General features: G+C 38.3%; 1 protein-coding gene across 1 annotated transcript in view; it reads right to left on the reverse strand.

Moving 5' to 3' along the window:
- Positions 1–20,111, reverse strand: part of EIF2AK4 (eukaryotic translation initiation factor 2 alpha kinase 4) — a 44,405-nt gene extending 24,294 nt beyond the window's left edge. The window contains exons 1-12 of the mRNA XM_070940158.1: positions 19,893–20,111; positions 18,000–18,115; positions 13,800–13,902; positions 9,740–9,913; positions 9,160–9,240; positions 7,761–7,909; positions 6,570–6,685; positions 5,656–5,813; positions 4,287–4,822; positions 3,215–3,324; positions 2,570–2,727; positions 1,667–2,097 (exon numbers count right to left, since the gene is read on the reverse strand). Of these exons, the coding sequence (XP_070796259.1) occupies positions 1,667–2,097; positions 2,570–2,727; positions 3,215–3,324; positions 4,287–4,822; positions 5,656–5,813; positions 6,570–6,685; positions 7,761–7,909; positions 9,160–9,240; positions 9,740–9,913; positions 13,800–13,902; positions 18,000–18,115; positions 19,893–20,054 (2,294 nt within the window). The 5' untranslated portion in view covers positions 20,055–20,111. The remainder of the gene's footprint in view (positions 1–1,666; positions 2,098–2,569; positions 2,728–3,214; positions 3,325–4,286; positions 4,823–5,655; positions 5,814–6,569; positions 6,686–7,760; positions 7,910–9,159; positions 9,241–9,739; positions 9,914–13,799; positions 13,903–17,999; positions 18,116–19,892) is intronic.
- Positions 20,112–20,649: the final 538 nt, after the last annotated feature.

A 20,649-nucleotide genomic window follows, 5' to 3' on the forward strand; every position in this document is an offset into this window, starting at 1 on the left:
AAGGTGCTTTTTAACTTTTTCCTCACAGGTTCCCGGAGGTATCTTCCCATGCCAATCCCTCCCTATGGGTTATCCAATTCCCTATGGGAATGGTAATTCATTAGGTTAAAAAATTACTCTATTGGTGTGATATTTAATTCTAGTTTCATTTAATTATGATTCTTGACGAATGTATCTTTTCTTTTATGTACACTGAGAGCATATGCACCAAGACAAATTCCTTGTGTGTCCAATCACACTTGGCCAATAAAGAATTCTATTCTATTCTATTATTGTGAGCTTTTATTGTTTCAATTACCCTGTACACTAGAATAGATATGACCTATTTAATTAAAAGCAATGTATAATCATATTAAAATAAAAAATGACAATAAAGATTATCGCATCTCATCTCATCTCACAGGCAAAAATCCTAAAAGATGGTTTATCTTCCATTTCAGATGCTGTACACAGTTTAAGCACTGATAGTCAAGATGCATGTTTCAAGGAACCTGTTGGTGAACAGGAAGGTGGCATAACTTCTACATAACACAAACTTAACGCAGCAGATGGCCAACATGGGTGTCAAACCTGTGGCCCATGGCCCGGATGCATCACACGCTGGCCATGCCCACTGGTTTAGCAAAGGGGAAAAAAGTTGCAATTCATCACATGACAACAATGTGTCATTGCAAGTTTGACACCCGTGGTCTAGTGCTTAAAGCACCAGGCTAGAAACCAGGAGACTGAGTTCTAGTCCCACAGGAAAGCTGACCAGGTGACTTTGTGCCAGTCACTCTCTCTCTCTCAGCCCAATTCACTTCACAGGATGATTGTTGTGGAGAAAGGAGTATGTTAGCCACTTTGAGTTATTTATCAAAGAAATAAAGGTAGAAAATAAACAAATAAATGAAAGACAGTATCTTTCTGCAGATTTGAGTCCATACTTATGTGCAGATTTTACGGATTCAATTAAGAAAATAGTAAACGTGGCAGGGACAAAAATTTGCAGTGATCCATTCTGCAGTTCCAAGTAATGAGGTTTTTTAAGCTGATTTCCAATTGTCAGTGAAGAAATTGAAAACTGAAAAGGGACTGCGTATTTCAGCATGGCAACTGACATACTTACAAGAAAGAAAGATAAAGATTTCGGAATGGCTTTCAGAGATTCCATGCCATTTCCATTACTGAAAATTTATGAGGAAAATGAATACATGCAGTGCATCCAAGGAGACTTAAGAATATTTCTGAACTAGAACTGCAAGGAAGGGAAAAATTCCAAAAGAGAAGTATAAAAAGACTCTTCCCTGGCTACAGAAAACATGTTACTTCTGCCAAAGGAAGTGTTACAAAGTTGTAACTGAAAGGATGTCTAACCTTCTGCATCTGCCACATTCTAGTTTTCTTACTCTGAACCTGTAAATAATTGTAGATAAATAGTAAGTATACATTCATATCTGCAGGAAGATGTTGCACTTAACTTTGTACCATGTAACCTCTGAAAGGTAGAAGGTTCCTAAAGGTAGGAGGTCTAGGGAGAATAAGCAAAAATCATCTTCCATTTTCACAGCTGCTTCTACTAGATTCCAAGCATCAAATAAAATAATCCCTTCCATGAATGAACAACCTAATCAATTGACGGTAAACAAGCAAAAGGAAAGCAGAGAAACTCAATGTTCCTACTTACAAGAAGGACTGCGAAAAGACTCCTTCCCCTTCATCATCGTCATCGTCGTCATCATCATCACTGGATTCCTGATCACCTCCACTGAACCTGGCACTGGTTGACCTTTCACAGGAAGTGCTCCACTCCACCGAACTGGTCAGGATAGGAGGAGGGGCGTTTGCTTCTATGTCATCCACAAAGGCCTGCTCACCTTTCCCATTCTCAGCCAGCTTCTCAGCTACTTTCTTCTCTACTGTGCTTTCCGATGAAGAATCATTAAGCAGAGGACCCTCATATTTCTCTATCCAGGCGTTGTAATATCGCACAATGTTCTCATGGTTTAGCCGTGACAAAAGTGTTACTTCCCCTTTGATTCTTCGAAACTGCTTGCTTGTGGGATTTATACGAATACGCTTCACAGCATAACAGCAGCCATCTAGTTTGTTCTGGACCTGCCCATTGAAAAATGTTACAAAACATTTTTATATGATGCTTCAATGAACATCATATAAAAATAATTCCTTCTGGGCACCCGCTCATTTCTTTTTACCCAAAATAAATCCTATTTTTTTTCTCCTTATTCTTTGCACAACTGGATAAGGTCAGCATTTGTTACACAATCCCTGTTTTATTTAGCAACAGTGCTTAGACTTATATACCACTGCATAGTGCTTTTACAGCCCTCTCTAAGCAGTTTACAGAGTCAGCATATTGCCCCTAACAATCTGGTTCCTCATTTTACCCACCTCAGAAAGATGGAAGGCTTGAGCCTGGTGAGAATTGAACTGCCGAACTGCAGACAGTCGGCAGTCAGCAGAAGTAGCCTGCAGTACCGCATTTTAACCACTGTGCTACCACAGTTACGCATATACCTCAAAGAGATTCTACGGAGTAAAATTTATTTTGTGCTGAATACTGCTTTACCTTTATGACCGCTCCAAAGGCTCCTTTTCCAAGCAACTGTAGTTCTTCAAATTCATTGTAATAACGGGAAAGTTGCCTCTGTGTTTCTGTGACATGAACATCACTAGCGATCTGACTGCTAGAAATAACAGTTTCAATATCATCTATTGCTGATGAATCTGAAATTAAATATATATATATATATTTAATGTGCGCTCCCATTGTGAACTGGTAGCAAAGGTAAGTGGAACCCAGCCCTGATTTGCAGGTGCCTCAAAGTCACCCAGCCAGCTTTCAAGCCTAAGGGAAGCTTAGAATTCACATGATGAGGATATTTACATCAAGAATACTCCCTATCTGAAAAATACAAGATAGGAACATTTTGTGACGGTTCAGGCATAAATAATGGTTTAGAATTATTTTATTGCCTATTGATTCCAACTGGTGTTAGAAATTATGATATTGCACATCTGAAATTCTCTCACACAAAATATTTAAATAAACGTCTATCAAAAACCAGAAAATCACCTCATTATTTTGACAGGCATTTTATATTTAAATATGCAACTCTCTTAACACAATCTAAAGATATATGCCATGCATTTTAAAAACACAGTTATATGTTTACCTAAAAGGTTAGCACATTAGAAACATTGAAATATTTACCATCTGGGCTTTCTTCCAATATGGGTGCTTTTACTTGTGGTGGATTTATAAAACTATGCTGTAGTAGCTGCTGAGGACTCCATCTTTCTTTATCTTCCAAGCAAACACACCTGAATGTGATCCAGACAAATAGAGGGTTAAAGTTGCTATTTAGGTTGTAACTATATAAATCTTTGACATTCTTGCAATTAAAGCTGCAAACCTTAAGTATAGATAGTCCTCGATTTACAACAGTTAATTAGTGACCATTTATAAAGTTAAAACAGCACTGAAAAAAGTGACTTATGACCATTTTTCATGGTTACAACAACAGAAAAAAAACCTAGAGGAAAAGATTTAAGTGTAGAACCAAAACTAACAACAACCCTCCCATTCCAAGTTAGTTAACACAGCATTATAAAATCTATTTAAGGTGTAAAAATATTTTAATTATTCACCAACATTTGATTTTAAAGTAATGCATGCTTTTTATTGTTTTCAGCTAATAGGGGAAAACTTAAAAAAAAAAAACCATATTCCTGTATGCATAAATTCCACTTACACACCTAAATAACTATCTTGGTGTCAAGTTTTGAGGTCGTCTCAAATAAATTGCATTTCAAACAAAGTCTTTGAAGGAAAACTCCCATTTATTAAGCACAACATTCTGACTCTGACTCCATTGCAGCCAACACTGACTTCCAGACCCAAAACCCTCCCTTTCCGTTCCCCACTCCCCTGCACTCATTGGCCATCTTCCAAGTCACTCTACCCCTAATCTACTGCTCCAGATCAAAGGAATTTTCTCCCTCCCATCCCATCTCCTAGGGGATATTATCTCCAGGGAAAATAAGTAGGTGAAAAGTCAAATGTCCCTTTCCAGGCGCCTCCGCTTCTCCTTCTTATGACAGAACTAGAGTAAATGCAGCTTGAAGTGCTGACACTTGGTTTGTAATCCTTGAATCATGTTAAAATCACAAAGAGCAATTATTATTAAATTATTTAAATGGTTAAGGAACCCACCTGTATCCTAAATTATAATTATGCATTATTATGTTCAATAATGGTTAAATGTTATGGATTATTTACATACTTTTTCAAAAAGTCTTGAAAATCATCAGGCAAATCACTTGGAATTGTGATTGGATATTCCTTGGTTAGCCATCCTTGGCTGAGAGCAAGCAACATCAAACCCAATCTCCATACGTCTCCTTTTTTCCCTGGTTTGTTGGGTAAGGCGTCCTCACTAAATCGGACTTTGGTTTGCTCAAAAACATCCTCCTTACAGATTTCTGCTAACCGTTTGGAAATACTGTAGTCGGTCATCTTGATGTTTCCTTCAGTATCTACCAGAATGCTGGATGCTCTCAAAACTTTGTGGACCACTGAATTACTATGTAAATAGTCAAGAGCTGACAAAAGCTGAGTTGCGTAATGCCGCAACTGATCGACGGGAAGCGGGATGTCTCTGTCCAAGTACACAGAAAGGTTAGATCCATTGATGTGTTCCACCAATATGTGTACTACAATTGAGTCACTGTGCTCTTTAAAGGTCATAGATAAGTAACGCACTATGTTAGGATGGTTTAATTTCATCAGAGAACTGAATTCTGTTTCTGCTCCCTGTATCTGTTGAAAGGAAACACACATTTCAATTAGTATTGAATTATGGAAGGAATATGCTCGCTCCAGATATTTTCTGTACAAAGCACTGAACCTCAGTCAACTGAGGAAGCTAGATAAAAGACATTTATAAGCTTTTAATCATGTGTCCAACCTATCTTTTTCTGTTTTTGCACAGAACGTTTCATTAAGACTTGAATCATGGAAGGAAAGGATTATAGGAATGATCTTTAGGGCTGTGCAAGCTACCCAAATTATTCAGAGGAAGCAAGCATGGCATCTTTGAAAGAGTTTGGGTTAATGAGTTGATTTCTTGAAGCATACTGACCTGGTAGCCAGAAGATAAACAGAGTACTCTTAATGAATAGCAGAGAGATAGCATGCACACACATTTGCATGAGTGCAAAAGACTGCTTCTGAATCATTTTCACAGCATGGAAAATCCTAATGATTAAAATAGCATGCCTACAGATTTGTATTGGAAATTTATGTTAACCCTGCTCAATCCAATGTCTTTCACTTGTGCTCTGAATTCTCACAGAATCATGACATCTATAGGACCAGAGATTGGAGAAAAATTATCTTTCTTCATTCATTTAATAATCCTTAACAAACAATTTCTACAAAAATATGTATGTATGTATGTATGTATGTATGTATGTATGTATGTATGTATGAATGTATGTTTCTGTTCCAAAGTACCCAGGAAGTTTCACATTCATCAGTGATATTCAGTTCTTTGTTATGCAGCACATCTCAGGTGCCAGATGTTATAATTTTCAAGCAGCAACAATCAAAGGGGTCACAACACTAAATAAAACACACAAAAGAATGATTACCTGTTTTTTACACTTTTCAACCTTTTCCTTTTCTTGAGTTGTGAGAAATTTTCCCATTTTCTTTTGCCACTGAAGTACCCATTCATGCACTTGGACAAAGTTGCCAGAACAAATATCTAAAGCATTGTAGATTGATTTACCAAGTTCTTCATCTTTGCCTTTAGATAAAGGTAGATAAAGATATTGGTTATTAATGCAGATATTCTGTAGATTCCAAGTTCATATTAAATTAGACATTAGTTCCATTTGATATGTCCTCTCTCCTTTTGTTGTCATTGTTTTTGATACACCGGGGTGAGGTAGAGTTGCATTCAAAATTAATAAAAAACTGTCAATATTTTTGGCGAACTTAAACTGAGGCATTTTGATCCTCTCTCATATGGAAGGAGAAATAATAAAAAGATATTGATATTCACAATTGCAAAAATAGACCACACATTCATGATAGAGATACGATCATTCTCACAATTATTATTGCTATAAAAGCCATCATATTATTCAACTTCAGAAGTGGCTTGCTGTTTCAGCAGAATGACCAGCGCAGCCTTAGTGACACCCTGGGGTTTTACTTGCCAAGGCACCTGATATCACAGATATTCCATACCCAGCGGAGATTCCATTGGGTGGAAAAATCATAGCCTTTTTGGCCTAATTTGATGCAACAACGGTAAAAGCACAATGTCAGAACTGGAAAAAATGTAATATTTGGCTGGTAACATTTAACAATGCTTAAAGATAAAAAAATGAACAGTTTTGATCCTTTGAACTGTCAAATAAACACTGGATTACAAAAAGGGCAGTTAGCGTTCCTCCTTCACAAAGTATATATAGGTACATATCTTTTTACCTTGAAAGAAATGGACAAACCTACACGATATATATTTGCATTTCTAATATATTGATGTTCAACTTACCCACACATTTTCCTTTGTGTACTTTAAGCTGACCATTTGCACTGCTATGAAAGTTCAAAATTTCACATGTCCCTGGAGATTCTTCATTGCTGCAGCTAGAGTTTTGACGCTCTCTCCTATATAGCCAACATCAATATTATTTTCTTTGAGAAACATACAACATATCGGTCCGGATCTTGTGAACCAGTAGTAACAGCGGAAGGAGGCTCCGCCCACCCGCCCAGACGTCATCATGGACGCTCTGCGCATGTGCAAAAGCTTCTGCGCATGCAAGCGAAGCAAGCGCACATGCTCCCGTTACAAACTGGCAGCCAAGGTAAGTGGAACTACCCGATATGCAAAAATATCCCCCCCTCCAGTATATATATAACAGCCACTCAATTAAATGAGAAGATGGTCAAAATACTAGTTTAAGTGTGTGGTTCTAATGGCAAATTAATGTATTTCCACAGAACTTGGTTCATTTCTAATTTTAATTAAACTATTATAAAACAGAAGAGAACTGTTCATTTGGCAGAAAGCAAGTCATTATCTTGTTCTTTAGAAAATGTATATTATTTTCAAAAAGAAAAAGATAACCAAGGAAGAATTTTTATATATTATTCCTATTATACCATATAATTCATTTATTTATGTAGCACACCCTCAACTTCATGGACTTCCTGTGAAGAAGAGGAGTCAATTATAACAATGGCTATGAACTCTGAATTTAAATAATGAACTAGAAGTTAACAATTTATATAGCTTTTGCATAAATTAGAAGCGGGTTACATATTTGCATATATGAATAATTTGCAAGTCTATTGTTTGATGATACTGTCTGAAATTAGATCTTGTTTCTTGCATCCACTATAGGGTTAAACATAGTTTAATATATTTATCTAACATCTACAGGAAGTGGAAAATTAAACATATATAATGGTATAAGCAAATTTCTAAAATGTCTAAGTCTCCTGGCACTAGAATAATCAGACAAATAATCAGATGGAAAACAAATATTCATCCAGCCAAAAATATTTTTTTTGAAATTGTAATGCATGCAGTATTCATTATTTTTGTTCTTTTGTTAATTTTCACACATTTGTATACCATTCAAAATGACATGAGCATCTACAAAACCCAAGATGTTTCATGAGCAAAAGCAATTAATTCTCTTAAAATATCTTATAACCCATTTTGATAAATACATACTTTGAACGTCCTGCGGAATTTGCACGATATTTATTATTCCCTACATGGTCTGTTGCACCAGTTGTTATGCTGACAGTCGTTTTGCTCCCTGCAACATCTTGAACAGTAGAAGGATCCTGCTTTGTCAGAGTAGTGTTACTTAAGCGTTCCTGGAAAGATAGCGTGAAAGTGAATCACATTAGTACACTAAAATCTTTTAAGTAACTACTTTTAAAATCTTTTAAGTAACTGATTTGTAGCCAGAATTGGGATCAGAAATTTGACTGTCAATCATTATGGTCATAAATTGAGGCAATCACATGAGAGGAAGTAATTTTGGGTAAATAATTCTTTTTTTGCAGTGGTTATTAAATGAACGCTGTGGTCATTAAACTAGCCATTTCATCTGAATAGATATTTTTTGCCAGAAACAAACAAATTAAAATGCAAATTGCATTCATGTGACCACAGGATGCCCTGACCAGTTGTAAAGCTGACCCACCCAATATACAGTCATGTGATCGGGGTAGGGGCAGTTCAATAATTTATGATGGCTGAGAGTGCTTCACAGGCCATAAATCACCCATTCTGTGGCTGTTATAATTTTGAAAGGTCGTCAAACAATAAGTCAAGAACTATTGTAGATGGACTCCTGACTGCAGCTCCCTTTGGGGGGGGAGGGTGTTAAAGAATGATGTGCTTTCTTAACTGAATATTATTTTCCTTGCTATTCAAGAAGTCAGTGTTGACAATGTAAGTTTGCAACCTGAGGCAGAGACATTTATTCTATGCTGCTTTTACATACAAAATCTCTATTGAGTCCAAGTGCAAATGTAAGCATCAGGGTAATCTAGGTCAAACATATTTGTAACATTAGGAAAGGGGAGGGGGTTGCATTGGTAAAACCCACCATTCTATGTTTGGTATATATAAACCTATGGCAAGAATATCACACCAAACTTCTTTTGCTATCCTCAATCCCTTTTATTCCCCTCTGCTTATTCCTCCACTGTCTTAAAGAGAGAGATGAACAGCAAATAAAAGCTCCCAAGTCCACAGAGAATTTAGATCAGTGTTTTTCAAACTTGACAACTAAGATGTTTGGACTTCAATACCCAGAATTCCACAGCCAACATTCCTAAACCCATCATGAAAGAAATTCTGATCTTAAAACTTCTCTGGGAGATGTTTTCAATTTGGGAGAATGAATTGCTTCACAAAAACCTTGGCAGGGCGTAAAGCAAATGAAAGGTCTGCCTCCAATCTTTCTAAAGAATACTGATGTTGTTTATGGCCTGCAAACTCCAAATCTGGATCAAGGCATTTTGAAGCAATTCACAAAGAATTCTGCTAAAGAAAAAAACTGGCTGATACACATATTTCCTATTCTTTGGCAATGCAGAAAATATTTTTATAATACCTGTTTTGCTATTTCCTTCCTTTTTCTTTCTTCTCTTTTTTCTTCCTCCCTTCTCTGAATTTCATCAAGAATTTCACGTTGCTGAAATACATTCATTGATATGCCATAGAACAGTATTTTATTTTACTTAGGAGGAGTTTGGAAGATTAACAACAGATAAACAATCATGCAGAAAACAATATAGTAATCAAGGAATTACCAAGGAGGAAATCACACCCTCATCAACATTGGCAGGGCTTTGTTTTACTATATAAACAGGAAGCAAACTCCACATTCACTGACATTAATGAGGTTACCTAGTTGAATAATAAAACATCTGCAAGCAAACAACCAAGCTCAGAGAGCACCAAGGACTCCATAGTTCAACTCTGAGCTACAATATTCTCTTCTATTGGAAAGACAGACTGATTTGTTGATTTGTACAGTTCTTCATTGTTTGGAAGAGTACTATAAAATATATTAGTAATAATACTCATATAAATGAATAATTCAGATTGTAGGCATGGGGTTTTTTTCTGCTCAGATGAACAGAAGTGAAATGAATAAGATGGGGAGGATAGGAACACTACAATGTTCTCACCATCTGTTCTTCTTTTTTCTTCAGGTCTTGAATTCGTTGTTGTTCTTCCTTGGCTAGTCTTTCTTGTTCCTTTTTTTGATTCTTTAGCATTTCTTCATGGAAAGATTTTGAAGGGGGTTTATTGTAATCACTGAGAAATGACTGTATGAATTCTGCCAGCTCAAATATCATCACCTAGAAAGGAAAGTTAGAACAATTAATCAGTGGAACAACTTGCCTCCAGAAATTGTAAATGCTCCAACACTGGAAGTTTTTAAGAAGAGATTGGACAATCATTTGTCTGAAGTGCTTGAGCAGGAGGTTGTACTACAAAACCTCCAAGGTCCCTTGCGTCTATTCTTTTCTATTCTTTTCTTTTCTTTTCTTTTCTTTTCTTTTCTTTTCTTTTCTTTTCTTTTCTTTTCTATTCTATTCTATTCTATTCTATTCTATTGACACAACTGTTTAAATGCTTGCACTGGCTGCACTTATATATACATACAGCAGCACATCCTTCAATGAAACACAACTGATTTTGACTTTTTTCTTTTAAACTAAATAACTAAACCAGCACAAGACTCAACTAAATTTGACTTCAGAAGATCCTGTCCCATCTCAACAATGAATAACATAAGCATTTCTATTGAACGCATAACAAATTGTCTTTAAAAGTATTATAGTTCTAAATCCTACTAGTTAAAGCAGAATCAAAATAATTTCTCAACAGTGATTCAGAATGAAACTATATACCGTATGTTTCCCACTATAAGACGCTCCGGAATATAAGACGCACATTAGCTTTAGAGGAGAAAAACAAGAAAAAAAAATCTGCCTCTGCCTGCCAGCATCCATCGAGTATTCATCTGGCTAGCGTCCTTGCAACAAACAGCAAACAGCCTGCCTCCTCCATGTCTGCTGCCTCCACCAGGGAACGCTGGAGCCTTCGCTGCAGAGCAGCAGATTGGCTGTGGGATCGGCCTCTCGGAATACCGCCGATCAACTATTCTAGGTAGCGGGGATCGCTGCCGCCTCTGCCTATCACCACCGCTGCCCGTTTGCCGCTGCTGCTGATCGCCACCACCCATTTGCCACTGGCCAATCACCGCCGCCTGTTCGCCGCCCCCAATCAGTGGCGATAGGTAGTGGCGAATGGGCAATGGCGATTGGCGGCAGTGATTGGCGGCTGCGATCAGTGGCAATCGGTGGCAGCGAACGGGTGCCACTGCCTAGAACAGCTGATTGGTGGTATTCTGGGAGGCCAATCCAACGGCCAATCAGCTGCTTGGCAGCAAAGGCTGCCGCGTTCCCCAGCGGCAGTGTCGAATGCCGCCACCGCACCAACCCCCCCTCCCCCCGCCGCAATATTCACTCTATAAGACACACAGACATTTCCATCCACTTTTTGGGGGGAGGGAAGTGCATCTTATAGTGCAAAAAATACGGTATACGTATTAAAAAGTCATTAGCAATTTGCATTTGACAGTATTCATATGCATGTGATCACCATTAACATTATCATGTCTCTACAGATATTTAAAGAGGATATTAATCATTTTTAACATTTACACTTAACAATAATCATAACAGTAAAAAAAAAGAACGTTGTATTGATCTGTCCCATTAATTCACTTATCCAGTTCTCCTTGATGAAATATGATTGCACATTCATATCCTTCTAAATATATCATTTCTGCTTTGAATAGATAATCAAAATGTTCCAAGTTCAAAATTAATGCTTTTGTTTCTTTTGGCAAAATATAATAGACATTATTGCTGTAGATATGTAGCCTTCATTCTTCTCAAGCCTAAATTGCATTTGAAAATTTGCATTTTGGAAATTGACAATGGAACTTTGTTACATTTAATTGGCTGCAAAAAAGGGGGGGAAGATTAATCACTTCATTTATTCATGCCAATTTCTGCTCTAGAGCCAAGTTGGTATAGTGGTTATGGCACTGAGTGAGTTTGATTTTAGGCATAAAGCTGGGTGACCTTGGGCCAGTCATTCTCTCTTTCAACCCTACTAAGGAAGCAATGACAAAGGACTTCCAAAATCTTGCCAAGAAAGCTGAAGGGACTATGTCCAGGAATCAACACTGATTCGAAGAAAGGACAGAATAGAGCTGGAAGGGACCTTGGAGGTCTTCTAGTCTAGCCCCGTTCAAGCAAGAGGTTCCTATACAATTTCAGACAAGTGGCTGTCCAGTCTCTTCTTAAAAAGCTCTAGTGATGAAGTGCCCACGATTTCTGAAGGCAAGCTATTCTACTGGTTAATTGTTCTCACTGTTAGGAAGTTTCTCCTTAATTCCAGGTTGCTTCTCTCCTTGATTAGTTTCTATCCATTGTTTCTTGTCCTTCCCTCTGGTGATTTGAAGAATAATTTGACCCCCACTTCTTTGTGGCAGCCCCTCAAATATTGGAAGACTGCTATCATGTCATCTTTAGTTGTTCTTTTCTCTAGACTAGCCAAACCCAAATCCTGCAATTGTTCTTCATATGTTTTAGTCTCAAAGTCTTTGATCACATGAACACACACATTTCTGCTCTATTTTATTGGGCACACTGTTATTGGAAAGTAATATATAATATGTAGCTCCATCAAACAACAGAACAGGATTTTCTAGTTTGGGAAAACAGGAACTATTCAGATAATTAGAAAAGTTTCCTTCACATTCTGCAGCAACATTCTAGAACCCATTTGCACCTATGCATTCTCATTTGTTGAAGGAGGATAACAAATAATTATCTTATGGTGTGTTGCAATGCAACAAGATAAAGCAAAAAAAAAAAAAAGAAAGCAAATAAAAGAAGTATTAAATTACTTCAAAACACATACAAACATAAGTAACACTGAAAAGCAAGCATTTTTGACAGAGATGACATGACTTGGCTACAGTTAAGTCTCACTAAGAGAGTAAAAGTCATATTCTCCCTTGATAAATAGGGGCAGGTAACAATAGCACATCATCATCAATGTGATGTTTCAAGACAAGCCTAATTTCTGGTGACTTCGCAGGTATATTTGTGTATTTTGGGAAACCTTATTTATGTGATGCACTACTGCTTCTTCTGGGATGTTTTTTTTCCCCAACTTTCCCTGTAACCTACAGCTTTTGTGGTGTGTGTGTGCCTGTGCCCCATTCAATCTACCTCACTGAGCTTATTAAAGGTAACTAGATATTACTCTCTCTCAGCATTAATGGTGTACTGCCAATTCTAATGAGAGCCTGTTAATATTCTGCTAGAATATTATAATAAATACTCATATAGCTATCCCTGCTTAATAATGAAAACTCACGAAGTAATCAAAAAGATTTTTAAAATTCTCTAATCAAGCATGATAAAAAGTAACACAAGGCTATATAAAAAAGTAATGTATAAGTTAAATAATAATTATAAAACGCCTCTGTCCATAGGTTGGTCCCTATACTAACTTCATTCCCCGAGGCTGTTAAAACAGAACTTTTATTTAGGGCTTTTTCAACTGTAGAGTTGCTTTTACTACAATGGGTTTGATACCTGTCCTTGTCTATTTTTATCTTTATTTAATTTTATGGATCTTCATTTCATTACTGTTTTGTTTTTATTATTATAGTATTGCAATGGTATGGTTCTTTGTATTTTCATTGATTATCACTGAGCGTTTATTATTAATACAGCAGTACAGAAGTGCAATAAATAAATCAGTAAACAAAAATAAAATACACAGCACTAAAAGGGGCATTCTAGCAAGACGACACACATCTGGTAATGATTTACAGAAAGAAATGGAAATAGTATTACAGAAGTAGCTATTAAAGCAAAACTGATCTCAGATTGCTCAGGGAATAAAGATAAAGGTGTTAGCGAAGGACCACCAGTGCATAATCTGCAACATATATGATGAATGCTTCTGGTACATACTTTTCACCTAATAGAAATTACTGGAAAAAATTCTATGTTGCTCAAAATTGATGGTCATATCACAAAACACACATGTGCATGCACGCACGCACACACACACTTTGCCATATTCGTTTGAAACCTCAAATATTATACCAACAATGTCGCTCAACATCTAGAGTTAAATGTACACACTTACCTCTCCACAACGCTCTTTTGCTAATACCTCTAGTTTGGATTTTAACAAGTTTATATTTTCATTCGATAAGCCTTTCACATTTTTAAGTTCTATTTCTGGAACACTAGAGGGAAGAAAAAGAAATCACTAGAACAGGAGTTTTACAAGGAGTTACCCAAGTTGTACCACAGTACTATTATTTCCAATCAATCATGAAAACATGTTATTGACCTATTTAAAAGACTAGTCAGCCACCTTTTATTGCAAGGTCCTTACCTAAATACAATAGAACGTAATTGTAATAAAAGATTATAAAAGTGTATTTACACATTTCAAAAGAACCAATTAATTTAAACAGCTGTAAGTAATATAAAACATTTAAAAATAATTTTAAATCAAAGAAGTCTAGATTAAATAGTTTCTAAAGAACCATTGTAAAGTCAGCCATTTCTTGAGTCCTAAAAATATCAAGCAACACTGAGAAAGCAGAGTTGTTGAGGTTTACCAGCAAATATTTTAAAAGTTGCCTCACGGGTTTTTTAAGACAGAAGTCCCAGGCAGAGTCTTATAAATACATACGTTCTTACAGACAACTTGATTCACAAATGTTGAGTTCTGAAAGCCATTAGAGCATCTACCCATATACTACAAAAGGTCTCCTGTTTGTCTATTTGTAACTTTCAACTGGGTGAAATGGTGCATCATACGGCAGCAATTTTTGAATTAAGGTATCTCAAATACAGGTGAAACTCGAAAAATTAGAATATTGTGCAAAAGTTCATTTATTTCAGTAATGCAACTTAAAAGGTGAAACTAATATATGAGATAGACTCATTATATGCAAAGTGAGATAGTTCAAGCCTTGATTTGTCATAATTTTGATGATTATGGCTTACAGCTTATGAAAATCCCAAATTCACAATCTCAGAAAATTAGAATATTGTGAAAAGGTTCAATATTCTAGGCTCAAAGTGTCCCACTCTAATCAGCTAATTAAGCCATAACACCTGCAAAGGGTTCCTGAGCTTTTAAATGGTCTCTCAGTCTGGTTCAGTAGGAATCACAATCATGGGAAAGACTGCTGACCTGACAGTTGTGCAGAAAACCATCACTGACACCCTCCATAAGGAGGGAAAGCCTCAAAAGGTAATTGCAAAAGAAGTTGGATGTTCCCAAAGTACTGTATCAAAGCACATTAATAGAAAGTTATGTGGAAGGAAAAAGTGTGGAAGAAAAAGGTGCACAAGCGGCAGGGATGACCGCAGCCTGGAGAGGATTGTCAGGAAAAGGCCATTCAAAAGTGTTGGGGACTTTCACAAGGAGTGGACTGAGGCTGGAGTCAGTGCATCAAGAGCCGCCACCACACAGACAGATCCTGGACATGGGCTTCAAATGTCATATTCCTCTTGTCAAGCCGCTCCTGAACAACAAACAGAAGTGTCTTACCTGGGCTAAAGACAAAAAGAACTGGTCTGTTGCTCAGTGGTCCAAAGTCCTCTTTTCTGATGAGAGCAACTTTTGCATCTCATTTGGAAACCAAGGACCCAGAGTCTGGAGGAAGAATGGAAAGGCACACACTGCAAGATGCTTGAAGTCCAGTGTGAGGTTTCCACAGTCTGTGTTGATTTGGGGAGCCATGTCATCTACTGGTGTTGGTCCACTCTGCTTGACAATGCAGCCGTCTACAGGAGATTTTGGAGCACTTCATGCTTCCTTCCGCAGACGAGCTTTATGGGGATGCTGACTTCATTTTCCAGCAGGACTTGGCACCTGCCCACACTGCCAAAAGTACCAAAACCTGGTTCAATGACCATGGGATTACTGTGCTTGATTGGCCAGCAAACTCGCCTGACCTGAACCCCATAGAGAATCTATGGGGCATTGCCAAGAGAAAGATGAGAGACATGAGACCGAACAATGCAGAAGAGCTGAAGGCCGCTATTGAAGCATCCTGGTCTTCTATAACACCTCAGCAGTGCCACAGGCTGATAGCATCCATGCCACGCCTCATTGAGGCAGTAATTGATCCAAAAGGGGCCCAAACCAAGTACTGAGTACATATGCATGCTTATACTTTTCAGAGGTCCGATATTGTTCTATGTACAATCCTTGTTTTATTGATTTCATGTAATATTCTAATTTTCTGAGATTGTGAATTTGGGGTTTTCATGAGCTGTAAGCCATAATCATCAAAATTATGACAAATCAAGGCTTGAACTATCTCGCTTTGCATGTAATGAGTCTATCTCATATATTAGTTTCACCTTTTAAGTTGCATTACTGAAATAAATGAACTTTTGCACGATATTCTAATTTTTCGAGTTTCACCTGTAGGCTAACTTTAAAAATGCATCCAGAATCCAAAACCTTTTACTCCTATAACTGAAATTTCAAGGACCTTTACATCAGTTGTATTCCCAAAGTTGTGCCTACTATGGCGTTGCCCATTAGCTGCAGTCACATGACTGTGATTTTCAACTATACTTTCTAGAAACCTGTAGGTTGTGTGATATAAGGAGAAATGTATTGCTGTCCTCTTGCCCATTTCAAGTGATGGCTTTGGAATCAGGCCAGAATCTGAAATCTGTTAACGGCAGTAGATAGTGAGGGATGGATGCCTGCTGGTGAGTAGAGCTGGCTGAGGTGCACAGATGATTAATGTATCAAGTTTGTTCCTTCTGAAAGGGAGATGACCCCTGGGAACATACCAGGATGGAGACTGGGGGTACAGTTTTCCTCACAGTCTGTGACTTCCTTTATTCTCCTTCCTCCCCAGAAAAGTGGCAGGCAGTTCTGTGGGTCAGTCAAGGAGGAGGTGACTTCACAGGGGCTCTACTGAGGATTGTGAGGTGAAGGGAAACAGTGCCAGATTATATTATATGTGGAAAGAAAGATAATCCAACAGACCAACGGTGGGTTTAAAATTTTTTTACTACCGGTTCTGTGGGTGTGGCTTGGTGGGCATGGCAGGGAAAGGATACTGTAAAATCTCCATTCCCTCCCCAATCCAGGGGGAGGTTACTGCAAAATCCCCATTTCCTCCCGATCAGCTGGGACTTGGGAGGCAGAGAATAGGTGGGGGCGGGGCCAGTCAGAATTTTTACTACTGTTTCTCCGAACTACTCAAAATTTCCGCTAACCAGTTCTCCAGAACTGGTCAGAACCTGCTGAAGCCCACCTCTGCAACAGACCTAGTTTTTAATTAAATCTGGAAATGTACCAGTAAAAGTGATACATATCAATATTAGAAGCTTCAAGCATATAAAAGGGTTTATACCATTCTGGAGGTCACCAGTTTATGAATAATTGAAGCGAAAATACTTTCTCTGATTTGGGTTGTAGATGACATACCATCTTAACTTGATAAAAGGTACTCTGAGCTACCGGTATTGATACACATTGCATGCATACAACAAGACGTTTTCAGGTAGAAAACATCTGGTTTGTCTAAATGTTTTGGATTCAAGACCATCGAGGCCCTGTTTATATGAACAATGAGCAAGGGCAGTAAGAAATGTATTCCAAATTATCTGTGAAGGCACAGAACATTTACCCCAATCCAATCTGCTTCCCATCCCAGTGCATGCTTCCCAGGGGTGGGTTCTACAATTTTTTACTACTGGTTCTGTGGGCGTGGCTTATTCTGTGGGTGTGGCTTGATGATCATGTGACAATTCTTTAGGATTTAGCAGAGGTACTGGTCTACTAGGCTTTTAACTGCTTACAGAGTTGTACCTGTCTACTCATTTTGTTTTTGGAGGCACTGGTCTACCCATTTATTTTTGTAGGCACTGGTCTACCTATTTATTTTTGCAGGCACCAGTCTATTCATTTGTTTTCTTTTACCACTGATCAGCTGTAGGGTGGCCCTTTGAAGCCCCGCGGCAAGAGTTTAAACAGTTTTTTTCCCCTCTAGCCGATAGCTGGGACTCAGGAGGCAGCAATAGATTGGAGATGGGGCCAAATAAAAGGTAAGAATAATGCAGGGGGGGTGGGGGGTGGGAGCAGAACCAGTTCGGTGATGTCATATTGTCACTGCTACCGGCTTGGCCGAACCGGGCCGAACCAGGAGGAACCCACCACTGATGCTTCCTCAATTAAATATCCTTTTTCATTCATTCATATCCATTGTTATGTTATGTCCAGATTTTTCAGGAAAAAAAATCTTTTTTTAATTTTAGAAAAAGTATAAAATAGATTTTTTTAAAAAAATTTACTCACATATCGGGATAGGTTTGGGGACACTTGACCCATAAGTCAACTTTGGCATAGACTTCATGGTCACCAGTTAATCCCTGAGGTCTCAAAACCAGATTGAGTTCAGGAGACTCCCGTATCTGCAACATTTAAAAAAAAAATTCTGATTGTGCTCAACAAACCTTCAAAGACTTTCTATCTGACAACAAAAGTGGATTCAAAGTTTTTATTTTTCTGGTAAGTGGAATTTGTTCTCAAGGGAAATTGCAAACTAAATATGTGAAAGAGCTTTTAATAAGGAAAGATTGTATCAAGCGTCATATATAAATGTCCTGGGAAAAACCATAGTCTTTGGGGAAGTAATAACCTTGCTAATTATGTTTAAGTAAAACATAATTACTTATTGAAAGTAAGTTGATGGTTTTCTTTTAACATTCACAACACATTCATTCACAAAACAGCAGCAACACTTGGGAAAAGAAAAAAAATATTCCCTTTCATACTTTTTATCCTAATTGCTCATTTTGATAAACAGTCATATTAAGAAATCATTTGATACTCATGTGTCTCAAACTAAATTCAAGAAGGAAAAGAAGGAAAAATGAAATAAGGCACACTAGAAAAAAATCATCTTGTTGGGGATAATCTTACTCTCCCATTATATTTCTCTATGTTTAGCCCTGGGCTATGTAAAATCTAAAGTTAATTAATCTCAAGTGATTAATACCAGAGAAGAAAGCAGAAGGGGTGGATTTAATTCTTTATTTGGGGAAAATCATTAGCTGGACATTGTCATACTATTATTGACAGCTGAGTTGCTTAAAAAAAACCCTCTGCCAAATATTTCGCATCACTGTTAAAGCAATACGTATTAGGACATTACCCACAATTTCTTATGCCATTTTTTTTTTTAAATTCAGAAAGTAACACTGGGGTTGTATAATTTTTATACCTGTGATTGCCAGAATACAAAATATATTTTCATCCCTTTATCTTAAATAATTGATCCATGGAGATGACATTTCATTAACATCTACTTTTTCCAGGGAGGTTCATATAGATTATATGGGGGAAGCAGTAGTGAAATCCAATTTTTTTTACTAGCAGTTGTGTGGGCGTGGGTTGGTGGGCATGGTGGGTGTGGCTTGGTGGGCATGGCAAGAGAAGGATACTGCAAAATCTCCATTCCCACTCCACTCCAGGGAAAGGATACTGCAAAATCTCCATCCCCTCCCCACTCTGGGGGCAGCCAGAGGTGGTATTTGCCGGTTCTCCGAACTACTCAAAATTTCGGCTACCGGTTCTCCAGAACCTGTCAAAACCTGCTGGATTTTACCCCTGGGGGGGAAGGTGTCCTCTAGTTTTATCCCCGTAAAACTAAAGTAGGCTGGACTAAAGTGTTAAATGGGGTTTTGAGTTTAACCCACAAAACTATGAGTTTTTTCTCTGATTTTCAGCCAAGAATATGAAAGGGTAAAGTAAGTAAGTAGCAGGTTGGGTGTACATGTTCAGTCTTTTGTTACTACTTGCAACAGTAGGACTTGTAATTAACAATTAGTAACAGATGTGTATATGAGGAACACATATTTTTAGGTATCCATGGAAATATATAATTGAGAAATTCTATAGCATAGGGTCTTCATTTTTTCTCTGGTTGTGAATGAATCCTGACTGAATTTCAAGCAGACAATCTTAGGAAAGGACAGGTGAAAACAAGGACTGGGGGGAGTCAGGCAAACGAAACCAAAACTTCAGTCTCAAAAAAAGGAACTTCTAGCCACCTTTAAATCCGTTTAATGCATACATCAATAAATCTACATCTACACGAGCTTCTGCTTGGATTCCCAATTTGCAAACACTGGACATCATCTGCACAACACCGACAAACAGGAAACCCGGCCAGCCTTTTCGTATTACCTTCCACGGCCGGCCAAGACGCAGGTCTTGAAAGTCCCGCCCGTAGATGGACTCCAGCACCTGCAGCTCGTTCTCTTGGCGAAGCTGGTAGCTCTCCGGTTGCTCCGAGGTCACTTCGGCCGTCTCGGCTCGGGGCTGCAAGACCCCGTTCGAATGAGCCATCTCGGCGCAAGCTATTAAAGCCCGGCGGGCAGAAGGCCGGGCCCTTGCCTAGTCGCCACGGTGGTGGGCGGGACCGCGCCGCTCTTCCGCCTCGCTTGCAGGTCCCGCCGAAGGCCGGTGCTGCCCCTTGCGACGGCGGGGAAGCAGGAACGCAGAGTGGAGTTGGCGCTGCTTTGCTGATGAAGCTGTGTCCGTGGCTTTCTACCCAAGATGTCCCTCCCCTCTCAGTGGCTCTTTGTGCATATATAGGAGGGGATTATCTCACCCACTATGTAAAGTCAATTTTGCCTCCCCAGCTCTGTAAGGTATTTGTGGCTGAGGAAGGGCAGCCTCACCTACCTCAATTTTCTATGACAGTCTATATTATCTCTTTTTTTTTATTTATTTTTTTAAATTTGATTTATATGCCGCCCTTCTCCGGAAACTCAGGGCGGCTTACAATGTAGCCTTCATACTTTTTTGTATATTTATACAAAGTCAGCTTATTGCCCCCACAAACTGGGTCCTCAATTTACCTACCTTAGAAAGGATGGAAGGCTGAGTCAACCTTGAGCCTGGGGAGATTCCAACTAGCAGTAATTGCAGGCAGCTGAAT

Source organism: Pituophis catenifer, unplaced genomic scaffold, assembly GCF_029215685.1.
Source record: "Pituophis catenifer annectens isolate HBS135680 unplaced genomic scaffold, rPitCat1.0.hap2 SCAF_1, whole genome shotgun sequence".
Lineage (NCBI taxonomy): Eukaryota > Metazoa > Chordata > Lepidosauria > Squamata > Colubridae > Pituophis > Pituophis catenifer.